Source organism: Tiliqua scincoides, chromosome 5 (assembly GCF_035046505.1).
Source record: "Tiliqua scincoides isolate rTilSci1 chromosome 5, rTilSci1.hap2, whole genome shotgun sequence".
NCBI classification, from domain to species: domain Eukaryota; kingdom Metazoa; phylum Chordata; class Lepidosauria; order Squamata; family Scincidae; genus Tiliqua; species Tiliqua scincoides.
The window spans coordinates 78,820,264-78,832,679 of NC_089825.1; the positions used below are offsets into that span (position 1 = coordinate 78,820,264).

The window sequence follows — 12,416 nt, forward strand, 5'->3', positions numbered from 1 at the left end:
CTACACTACCCCAGAGGTGGCTGAAGACCTGTAAAATTCACATGGAACTTGGCAGCGAGGACTACTTGTTGTGTAGACACCTTCCTACAGCATTCCTGCTTTCTGACTGGGGCACATTGCAAGATGTCTGGGTTATATATGTGTTCTAGTGAATAGGTGGTGCTGGATTATTTTGCAGTCGGAAATATATGCGAACCACATGACCTGCCTAGTCCTTTCCCTGATATTTGACATAAGCCCAGAAAGTCAAAACTAGAATCAAATCAACCTACACGCTCACAAAAAATACTAAAAATTGGGCCTTGCAAATACTAGAAACTGTAGATTCACTCAGCTAAAGGGGTGACTGCTACTAAGCTACCCTCCTCCTGAATCTGGAAGAAAGACACCCACCTTCCTTTAGGCTGGGCAGTGGCAGAGTGAACTGTCCCACGAAGTCATTACATGAAGTTGTGTCATAATCCTCCACTACAAAGCGCACCAGCGCTAGCTCGGGAACCCGAATCTGGAATGTCAGTGTCTCATCCCAACATGGATTGAATCCTGCAGGAGTCAAACCCAAGAAACAGACATTTCAGAGAGCAACTCTGTGGTGAGGCTCCTCTTGCTGCCCAGAAACAGAATTCTAGAAAAAAATATCAACCACAGGAGTGAAAAATGTGTTTAAAAAAAAATTGAAAACACGGGTCCTCGGGAAACAGAATTCTGCATTCAAAGTCTACATTCTGCACTTGTGTGATAAAACTACACCATACTGTGCATATAATTTTGCAAGTCTCCAAAACAATCCTTCCTTTGATACAAGAGTGATACCTGCTTTTCTCAGATTCTGTGGTATCAGTCCCTGAGCCTACCCTGCAGCCACTTTTGGACAGAAGTGGCCGATTCTGCCAAGTCAGACCATTGGTCCTCCTAGACCAGTCCTCTTTTTATTCAGAGGTATCAGCAATTGACCCTGGGATCTGGTACAGGCACATGCATTATAGCAGTGTTTCTCAAACTGTGGGTCGGAACCCACTAGGTGGGTCGCAAGCCAATTTTAGGTGGGTTCCCATTCATTTCAAAATTTTGATTTTAATGCTTTAGACTAGACGCTGGTATGTGTTTGCATTTGGGAAAATGTAACAGTTCTACACTTTTAACAGGCTACTAGGTATATGCTTTTAACAACGATAGTAAATGGGACTTACTCCTGGGAAAGTGTGGGTAGGATTGCAGCCTAAGATTGTTAAAAAATTTTCCTGCTTTTCACTTCTGGTGGGTCCTGACAGATTCTCATTCTAAAAAGTGGGTCCCAGTGCTAAAAGTTTGAGAACTACTGCATTATAGTTTTGTGTTATGGCCGCCAATGATTTCCTCCATCTCTAAGTCTTTCCTTACCATTGTTTAACCGGTACTCTGTTTGCTTTTTGCAGCAATCTGTGGGAACTCCGTGGATCTCAATGCGCACAAAGGGATCCACAATGGAAGAACTCTTCTCTTTGTTCAGTTTAGGCAGCTGCTGAGCTGTGAGCACCTACAGTGGGGCAGGGGGCAAAGAGAATTTAAAATATATGAACTCCAACTCCCTTGATAAGAAAAATGCTTGGTTTCATTTCATTCTGCAATTTTTAAACACCAACAAGACGTAAAATAAATATTCTCTTAATTCTGAATTTGGCATAAGTCCCTACGCTGAGTCCCTATCCATCTTTCGAGCACCAATGCAGCCATGCCAATGGGGCATGCTCTGCATCTTGTGGTCAGGGAGGCCTCCTCAAGGTAAGGGAAGTGCCTTGCAGCTGCATTGGTGCTGGAAAGTTGGGCAGGATTGGGCCCTTAAACATCACCAGCTAAAGCTATGTGTATTCCATGCTAAGAGAAAATCAAAATTCTGCAACCAGGCCATTCAAGTTCCAGCTAAAGAAAAAACAGTCATTTGACATGTGTACATTCTACAATTGGACACATTTGCGATATCCTGTTTGTGCTGCATAATGTATTGAGTCTGGCATTGTTAGTCAAGAGAAGGAAAAGGAAACCAAAGCCCCACCCCCAAACATTAACATTCTTAATCAGTCACTTTCTGGCATTTTGACAGGCATTGCTCACACACTGACAAGTCAGAAGGGCTAAAATCTAATAAGCTTTTAAAATGAAAACAAAGGATTTCAAGAAGCTGAATTCTATACTCACTACCATGTTCAGCATTCTATTCACTACCATGATTCTGAGCCTCTGCAGAATCACAGTATAGCACAGTTGCATCTTACACTGGGGATAGGTCTTAAGGTCAGCACATAAGGCAAAGATGGTGTATAGCTGAAAATCCCTTACATCGCATGTGTTTAGCGGCTATGTTAGACGAAAAATATATATTGTACCATTGAAAACTAGAACCACACTATGAGAGGAACATGGGAATGGAGACTGACTGAGGGAATGGCAGATTCACATCCCCCAATTCATGCTCACCTCAAGGCATACATTCATTGAGTGGGAATGGCAGGTGCCTGCAGGATTTAAGCTGTTTGCCAAGCACGCAAGTTGAATTTGCATTAAGTTGAACGTGTGTAAGATGTGACTCCAATGTATATTCATAGTCCAAACTATGACCATGAAAAGCCCATCCGAACCAGAACGCTCAGCAACAGTCCCAGCTCAGTCTGAATCATTTCACCCATGCGTGTCCTTCATGCAATTATTTGCGTGCATGAATGAGCCATCAGGCATTTACCATAAGAGTTCACTAGATAAAGTTAATAATCATTCTTGTTTGTGCATGCTGGATACAGATTTGAGGTTATCAGCCTGTCATTTTACTATATAACATTGACCTGTTGTTGACGCAACCTTATGCAGACATAAGCTACAACTGATTTTAAGTCAGCGAAAACTAGCTGCTGGAAGGAATCCAGAATCTAAGTAAAGTGCTTGGGGAGTCACTGGATCCGTACACACTGTTGGAAGCTTGCTGTGGGCAAGCAAGTGCTGTTCTACATTTTCCTACTCATGGAACAAAAGAGAGGTGTTACGTATTTTATGGCTTATGAAGCACAAGGTTGCATAAAAGTTGATGTGTGTTATAGTGAGATATATATGTCTGCAGGGCCAAATAGGATGATAAGTTGGAGAGATGTGACTGGATTTCTTGCCTCAAAAGCAGCCGGGGGGCAGGGGAGTTGGATCAGAGCTGCAGTCCTTTCCCCCTGCACTGTTCTCCCAGTCAAATTCCCCCCCCCCACCTACTAATAGTATAGGGGGTGGGGGGAAGACAGTATCCATTCAGCCCCCTAGCTAATTCTACACTTAGAAAATGGTACAGGGGGATCTGATAATTACTAGGGATGGACTCATTCCTTGTCCATATAACAGAGGTTTGTGTTGTCTCAAGGATCTCCCTGTGTGTACTGTGCCAACACATGCATCTCGATGCATACTTTCACAAGCAGAAAAATGCATGCACTGTTGGGCACAAACACATTTGGCATTCCACTGTACCTTGATGGTGAGGGCAACTGGGCGCTGGCCAGCCCCACGGCGGGGTGCCTCAGGGTCAAAGGTACTCTGGCTGCTACGCAGGAAGGCAGGCTTCAGCACATAGCCGCATCGGCCATTCACTGAGAAGCGCCCGTCGTTCAGGTCCATCTCTGCCCCTGGTGTTTGGAAATTCAGTGCCACTGGAAGGGGAGCACAGAAAGAGGCGAGGTTACACAGAACCAAACAGAGATTGTTCCTAAACTTAAATTCTGTGGTGTTGCCATTCTATTATCAGTCCTACAAGCAAATCTAGAAGGGTCCGAAGAAATAAATGGCAAAGGATGAAAGTAGAAGGGGGCTGAGCTGGTTCACCTCGTTTGTTCTGACGATTCAGCTCCTGACTCTGCCCTGAAGTCTGAACAGGCCATCATTCAGGCAAAGCCTGAGATGCTTTCGGCTGTCCTCCTCTGGAAGCACTACTTTTTTGCCTCCAGGCCATGCTTTCTTGATCGTGTGTAAAGTAGAGAAGACAAGAATTGGCGATCCCCAAGTCTGTGAGGCGTAACCGGTGGCCCAATCCTATCTGGGTCAGCAAGCAGCAGAACACATGTTCCATTGGCAGTAACTGTCATAGAGCAGCCATAAAAGGCACTCTGGCAGTGTGTAGAGTAGTGGGGGGGAGGCAGAATAGGCTTGGGCTGCGAATCTCCTGTTTCTGAATTTTCCAAAAGTGGTGGGTACAGTCCCTGGGAGAATGCGGCTCTTTGCCTTCTTCCTTACCAAGTTGGCAGCCAACATTCCACATCTCCTGAGGGTTGTAGTTGGAGGAGTTCATCTTGAGGCCCAGGGGGTAGATGCGGCTGAGGTACCGGGTGTTGTATCGGATAAAACTGTTTCCTGTAAGAGAGAGGAAACTGGCAGGCTTGAACTGAGAAGGAGGGAAAGAGGCAGCTGATGGCATTTGATGCTGGTCTGTGGAACTCCTTGCCACAGGATGTGGTGACGGCATCTGGCCTGGACACCTTTAAAAGGGGATTGGACAAGTTTCTGGAGGAAAAATCCATCACAGGGTACAAGCCATGATGTGTATGCTCAACCTCCTGATTTTAGAACTGGGCTATGTCAGAAGGCCAGATGCAAGGGAGGGCACCAGGATGAGGTCTCTTGTTATCTCCCTGGGGCATTTGGTGGGCCGCTGTGAGATACAAGAAGCTAGACTAGATGGGCCTATGGCCTGATCCAGTGGGGCTGTTCTTATAACTATCATGCACCAGATGCATTAGCAAGATCTGCGTCACTTCATGCCCAGATGGGGTACACTTTCAGTTGGGGTGCTCAATGAGCTAGCTGTGTTACTGATTTCACTGGTATACTTGCATTCTGCCAGATAAGCAATGCTGGGTCTGCAATGTTAGCAAGCTCCAGATTCTCTCAGCCTCCTCCCAGATGTACACATTCTGAGCACCATTTCCCTAATCCTCTCCCCAGCTCTCCCTAGAATGAGACTAGCATACCCTACTGTTGGGCAACTGGGCAATAAAAGTTCTGCAGTCTATAAAATGACAAAATATATGTTTGTGCTCCTAATCATGATGTGATATCAGCAGAAATGATGTTCTGCTCTCTTGAGTCCTGTCTCCCCCACTTATATCCAAGGTTATTTTTCTCTTTGGGTGCTTCAAGCTCATGGCCACCCCAAGAACTTCCACTGAAGCTTTGGCCCTTGCTTCTCAGTGATCTAGCTTGGTCAACAGACTTGCTCTCTAACTTTCAGCTGCTTCAGTTTAGTTCAGTGATTTTCAACCAGTGTGCTGTGACACATTGGTGTGCTGCGAATGGTCTGCAGGTGTGCTGTAGGAGTTTGGGGGAGAGTGCACAAAAAGATAAGGAAATATCACCTTGTGGAATTATTTTCCTGGTTAAGACTACTTCCAGAAACTTGCCCGATGTTCATTCATTTGTTTACACCCCACATGTGTCTAACTTAGAACTATCTTTAGTTCCTCACAATTTAGGGCATTGCTGCTTCAGGAATGCATTGGCCCCCAAAACGCACCCACCAACCCCATCCTTACCTGATTCCTTGATCAGCTTCCTGGCTTTCCGCTCACTGAACGATGACATCTCCGTGGGCTTCTGATAGCGCTGGGCATGAGACAAGCTTCGGAATGGGATGGATGAGCAGTAGATGACCACATCCGAGAGCTCCTGCGAGATCTGTGCAACATCTTTTGCCTACAGCGAGGAGGGAAGGAACCATGCACACTGAGCTAATAATGGTCTCCACCCAGATTCGCAGGCAAATTGCTTCCAGTTTTTAAATAACTACTTGCCTGGTCATTTGAGGTGATTAACAAGAACGATCAGGGAGAGAAACCTTTTTAACCTGAAAGGCAGATGGCTCTTTCACTTGCAGGCCATTGCTGTAATAAAAATGACTACCACAGATGTCTGTGGATGGGCGTAGCACTCATAAAAACGCCTGTGAACTATTCCCCTCTGTGCATTATTAACAGGATGAGGCCACACAGTCTCCAAAGATTGTGTGACATCCATGCATTTCAGGGATTAATGCCATTTCCATGCCTCTGGTCCATAGTCTAAGCCTGCAGGATGCAGAAGGTTACAATACTGCACTTCAGACCACCAGCAGTGTTGGCAGTACAGCCCAATGCCAACAGGCTGGCAGCTCATTTCTCCAACAAGTAGCTATGACAGCATAGAGAGTGAGGACCCAGGTCTTACTGCTGAAATCCGTGGATCCAAAACCTACTGCCTTTCAGATCCTTTCTCAGCAGCACTCACTGAAATCACCACAGTGGCTGAGAGGCTGTGGAGTTCATGCAGCTTCCTAGTGTATAAAGGGACATGCCCTAAGGCAAAAGGCATCTCCCTCTCTCTGGGATATTTCTTGAGCATCTGGTTGCTTTCCAAAGGGCCCAATCCATCATTATCGAAGCTGCCACTGAGAGCAGCTATTTTCAATGGATGTACCCTAGAAACAGAGCCACAGAACCAAGAAAAGTCTCCCCAAAGCCAGAAGTGACATCATAAGTGGTGAAGACCATAGAGATCAATGTGCAATGAGCAGGAAAACAGCTGAGAATTGAAAATCGGTGATCTAGACATATTTTAAAGGAAATGGGACAGAATGGGTTCCTGAATGATACCCAAAGGAACAGAAACCATTGCACATTTGGCTTAACATGCTTGCAGGTGAGCAAGAAAAAATAATTCACCCAAATTCCCACTATGTTCTTCTTCCCCCTGTCGAAACCTTTCCCAAGAAGGAAGATGCTCTTACCTGTAATGGCTTGATCTCTTGGAGAGAATGTGGGAACTGGAAAGGGTGGGGAAAAGAGAGAGAGAGAAAGGAAGTTTTCCCTTTGAGAACCACACAAACTTACATCCATTTTATACTGGTTTAATTGTCATGGCTTGCCTGCAAAGAATCATGGGAATTTGGCACCCTTCGTGAAGGTGCTAAGAATACTCTGCTAACACTCCCTAGCCCCCCCCCCACAGCTATACTTTCCATGGTTCCCTGGATATAGGGAATGAAGCAATTTAAATCTGTGCTGTTGATATGTCCCAAGAGGGTTGCCAACTATCCCCATTTTGTCAGAACCAATGTCACCTAGCAGCTCCAGAATAAAAAGCTATTTCTTTCATGAAATGCAGGAGAAACGCAAAGATTACCAGGATCTGCTAGGTCATCCTCTCAGGCACTGAAATCTAATTTCTGTTGCGCCCTCACCTTCTCGTCGTCTTCTTCTTCCATTTCCTCCTCAGGATTGGAGATGTAGCTCACTCTTTCAGGGTCACTCTTGCCCTCTGGCAGCTTCTTTCCCTTCACCAAGATCTTCCACTTTAACTGCTGTAGGGTTTGGGAAAGAGAAAACAAGCAGTTTTAATCTCTGATGGGGAGTTTTAAAGAACCCCAAACAAGGGTTCCAGAGCTGTCTCCAGTGAGGGTAATTATCTGCCAGGACACCAAGACTAGCAAAAAACCCACCACAACTCATCACAACACGGAAGAACCCTGCTGGATCAGGCCAAGGGCTCATTTAGTCCAACTTCCTGTGAACCCAATCCTATGCACGTCTACTCAGAAGTGCCACCGGCTTCAAAAGGACTTACTCCCAGGTAAGTGAGCATAGGATTGCAGCCTGTATCTCAAAGTGGCACACAAGAAACTTCAGGGAGTACACTTATATCTGGTTGCCACTGCCTTACATCTGACATTAAAAGATAGGCCACCTCTACAACCTGGAGATTGCATACAGTCATCATGACTTCTAAGCCACACTGCCACTCCCACTTTGCATAAAGCACCCAAGAAAGCCAAATCAATGAGAAGGAATTCTCAGTTTATATCCCTCCCCTTCCAGGTTAAGGGGACACAAAGAGGGTGTGTTGCTCCAAGGCCCTCAAAATCCTGGGGCTGCCACAACCACTACCAGGCTGTCTCCTCAAGTTCAGTTTATTGTATAATCCACATTCATGTGTCTCATTTGTTGAGCACAGTCCTTGCATGTTCGTCATTGCTCTTCTGTAGAGAAATCCTTATACAGTATTTTTCTCACCAATCAGATCAGTAATGTTTGGTACTTGGAAAAATGCAATTCTTTCTCCAACCTCTGCAAATGAGCATTCACTGCAGTTCCACTTGTCATGTGGGAATGCAGTTGTTCAAGCCTGCCAAGCACCTATTGGACACTGTCTGTGACATGATCACTCAATACAACTCCAAAGGCTCCTGATGCCAGAACCATTTTGTGAACTTTTCAGATTTATTGCCACTTTTTTAAAAATCAGGATTGTGTGTTCTCTTGTTGTACATTTGGGAGTATTCACGAAACCATATTTGCTCTTTTTAACAAGTGGCAGACACCAGCAATGCTTCTCTCTGCCTTCTGACACAGGGCCCAATCCTGTCCAACTTTCCAGCACCGGTGCAGTTGCAATGCAGCCACGAGGTAAGGGAATGAATGTTTCCCTACCTTGAGGAGACCTCTGTCCCAGGAGGTCTGCCTCCCCACCACAGGATACAGTGCACACCCCACTGACATGGCTACACAAGCACTGGAAAATTGGATAGGATTGGGCCCACAGTAATTTGTGAACCTTTGGTTGAGTTTTATTTTTATTTTAAGACTTTGGAGGTCATGAACTCCCTCTTTTCTGTGCAAGAGTGCATTGATAACCAGATATTTACGGAAAGTCTTCCTTCCCGCCTAATTTCTTTTATTTTTTTCTATTTATTTTTCACATTCTTATACCACCCTTTCTCCAAGGAATTCAGGGTAGTATACATGGTTCTTTCCCTCCTTTTGTGCTCATAACAGCCCTGTGATGTTGTCCAGGCTGAGAGATAGTGATTGGCCCAGTGTCACCCAGGAGGTTTTGTGACTAAGGGCCCAATCCTATCCAACTTTCCAACACTCTTGCAACTGCAATGCAGGCCCGAGGTAAGGGAATAAATGTTCTCATACCATGAGGAGGCCTCTGAATGCCTCTCCACCACAAGATGCAGCGCATGCCCCATTAGCACAGCTGCACCGGCACTGAAAAATTGGATCGAATTGGGCACTGAGCTGAGATTTGAACCTAGATCTTCCAGGGCTAAGTCCAACTCCCGAACCACTACACCACCCTGGTTCTCTAATATATTATTGGACTGGACTGGACTATTACTGGACTGGACTGGGACTGGACTATTATTATTTATAAAGCACCTAACACCTGGACTGGACTATTATTGGACTGGACTGGACTATTATTGGATTGGACTGGACTTGGACTATTATTATTTATAAAGCACCTAAAGTTGCACTTGAATTGAAAAAAGGACTTATAGGGAGTTTCATGCCATAGCTAAAATGCATACAGAGGCTTGCTTGATCTCAGTGGTTCCCTAATTGAGTTCCATGCTAAAGTGCTAGGGAAATAAATTGAAGAATTAAACATTCCTGTAGTACTCATCCTTAGGGAAAGCTGTGTCCCTACATAATCCAGTTTTGTTCTTTCGTATTCCCCCTTCTTTCCAATCATCCTCTGAGAAAGGCAAAGAATTCTGTTGTGTCTGGGCATTGGGTGTAATTGGATCAAATCACTCCTGCAGAGATGCACAGGACCAGTGGTATAGGGGCACATTTTGAAATGCAAGAGTCTTGGTGACACAGGGGTAGCCATACACCCTATAGCCATACTAAGACTATACAGCAAAAAAAAAAATGAAGATAAGTAAAGAAATACAACTTTGCACTAATGTAGGAACAAGATGCTGGTGCAGTGCCATCACTCCAGGTGTTCTGCCAGCACAACCATCTCAGTCAGTGCTGCTGAGCAAGTACTTATCCCTTGCACTCCTACAGGAAGGGTAAGGCGGGTCTTGATGCACAGCCCTTTTAGCTGGCAAACCTTTGGGAGATTTCTCTGCCCAAAGCAGTGTCAGCAGATGCTGCCTCCCTTGCCAAACTGGGAGTGTTGTGCTGGCTGCAGAAGTGACCAAGGCCACTGCTTGGTGCCATCCAGTGCCCACCCTCCATGGATCCAGGCTATGCGACACATCATTCATTTCACTAAAGAAGTAGCTGAGTTGTATTCACAGCACAAATTATTGGAAAGATCTGTGCCTTTTTCACTGCTATAGTCAATATTATTTCCCGTTACTAAGACCTAATGCCATTTTATTCATCTCCAAATAGGTTCTGAGACTCTTTAAATCCTCAGGAATGTGATCATGTTAAGACACAGAGACTAAGGCACACCCATTGTTCTGGGATGCGGATGTGCACATCTCACCACACCTCTGCTCCTTTTTTCTCTCTGTCATCAAATCCTGGCTGTCCTTGGGCGCTGAAGCCCTCTTCACTATTCACACAACCCTACAGGTCCAGGAGCCTGTAGGTCCCTACAGGCTCCTCAGCATCATCAGGTCTTTCCACAAGGACATGAAGGGCACTGTTGTCTTTGATGGCTCCACATCAGACCCCTTTGACATCTGAAGCAGAGTGAAGCAGGGCTGTGTTCCTGCGCCGACCTTGTTTGGGATTTTCTTCACTGTCCTGCTGAAGCAGGCCTTTGGAACTGCAACAGAAGGCATCTATCTCCGGACCAGATCAGACGGAAAGCTCTTCAACCTCTCCAGACTGAGAGCAAAGTCCAGCTGAAATGTGTGCATGACTTCCTCTTTGCCAACAATGCAGCTGTCACCGCCCACTCTGCCAAAGATCTCCAACAGCTCATGGATCGTTTTAGCAAGGCCTGCCAAGACTTTGGACTGACAATCAGCCTGAAGAAAACACAAGTCATGGTTCAGGATGTGGACTCACCTCCCTGCTATACAATATCTGCTCATGAACTGGAGGTTGTCTATGACTTTGTGTACCTTGGCTCAACGATCTCCAACACCCTTTCTCTTGATAGCTTCTCGGTAGCTAAACAAATGCATCGGTAAAGCAACTACCACATTTTCCAGACTCACAAAGAGAGTCTGGTCCAACAAGAAGCTGACGGAACATACCAAGATCCAGGTCTACAGAGCTTGCGTCCTGAGTACACTTCTGTACTGCAGCGAGTCATGGACTCTTTGCTCACAACAGGAGAGGAAACTGAACACTTTCCACATATGCTGCCTCCGATGCATCCTCAGTATCACCTGGCAGGACAAAGTTCCAAACAACACAGTCCTGGAATGAGCTGGAATCCCTAGCATGTATGCACTGCTGAAACAGAGACGCCTACGTTGGTTTGGTCATGTCATGAGAATGGATGATGGCCAGATCCCAAAGGATTTCCTCTATGGAGAACTCGTGCAAGGAAAGCGCCCTACAGGTAGACCACAGCTGCGATACAAGGACATCTGCAAGAGGGATCTGAAGGCCTTAGGAATGGACCTCAACAGGTGGGAAACCTTGGCCTCTGAGCGGCCTGCTTGGAGGCAGGCTGTGCAGCATGGCCTCTCCCAGTTTGAAGAGACACTTGCCCAACAGACTGAGGCAAAGAGGCAAAGAAGGAAGGCCCATAGCCAGGGACACCAGGGACAGACTACATTTATTCCCAGTGTGGAAGGGATTATCACTCCCAAATTGGCCTTTTCAGCCACACTAGATGCTGTTCCAGAACCACTATTCAGAGTGTGATAGTCTTCCGAGACTGAAGGATGTCAATGATGACAGGTCCAAAACCTCCAGAATCCCAGCCAGAGAGGCCAAAAGTAAAATTAATCTAATCAAGAAAGAGAGCTCAAGTCCCCTCCCCTTACAACCCCAGAAATGACCCTGTCCTCTGCAGACAACACTGTCATAGAGGCTATTAGTTCTCTGATTTAACCCCCATCCCAATTTTTGATGGAGCTCAGAGGGCCAGAGAGGAGGCACAGCTTTTGCACAAGGAGCGGGGTGCCCTTGATCCACAACAGCCTTACTTGCTGGGAAAGGAGCTACCAGGCAAAATCAAAACAGCTGCAGGTGGTTTCATGTTTGTTCCTCACCTAACAGCACAATGCATGTCTACTCAGAAGTAACTCTCATTGAATCCAGTGGAAAGTAATCCCAGGAAAATGTATACAGGATTGATCAGGGCACAACAGGAATCTCTCCATTGGTAGTGCCACAGCAAGAGTAGCTGGACTTGGAAAGCCTTGGAGCCCTGAGCCTCTGCCTGCCACTACTTCACCCTCACAGCCTGCTTCTGGTACACAGTTACAATGCACAATCACACAGGTGACTCTCTGCTTGCTGCTCTAAGGCTCTGTCTACCAATCTGGCCCTTCCAGGCCATTCCTCTTCCACAGTGGCAGCTGATCAAAGAAAGTGCAGGGATCAGTGCTCCAGCTGGATCTGAATGGACCAAACAGAGCTTGGTCCCACTGTAGCTAGACTATACCACTGCACAGTACAACGATCAACACTCTTTCACAATCACTGCGTGCGTTGCTGCTCTGGGCTTCC

General features: G+C 46.0%; 1 protein-coding gene across 3 annotated transcripts in view; it reads right to left on the reverse strand.

Moving 5' to 3' along the window:
* Window positions 1-12,416, reverse strand: part of PLCD3 (phospholipase C delta 3) — a 56,192-nt gene that overhangs the window by 3,034 nt on the left and 40,742 nt on the right. For 2 of the 3 annotated variants that reach the window (XM_066631303.1, XM_066631302.1), the window contains exons 9-14: window positions 7,217-7,336; window positions 5,535-5,694; window positions 4,240-4,356; window positions 3,481-3,659; window positions 1,381-1,516; window positions 394-543 (exon numbers count right to left, since the gene is read on the reverse strand). In XM_066631303.1, coding sequence (XP_066487400.1) covers window positions 394-543; window positions 1,381-1,516; window positions 3,481-3,659; window positions 4,240-4,356; window positions 5,535-5,694; window positions 7,217-7,336 — 862 coding nt within the window. Of the gene's footprint in view, window positions 1-393; window positions 544-1,380; window positions 1,517-3,480; window positions 3,660-4,239; window positions 4,357-5,534; window positions 5,695-6,763; window positions 6,800-7,216; window positions 7,337-12,416 lie in introns of all 3 variants that reach the window. The other variant, XM_066631304.1, reaches the window with a different exon arrangement.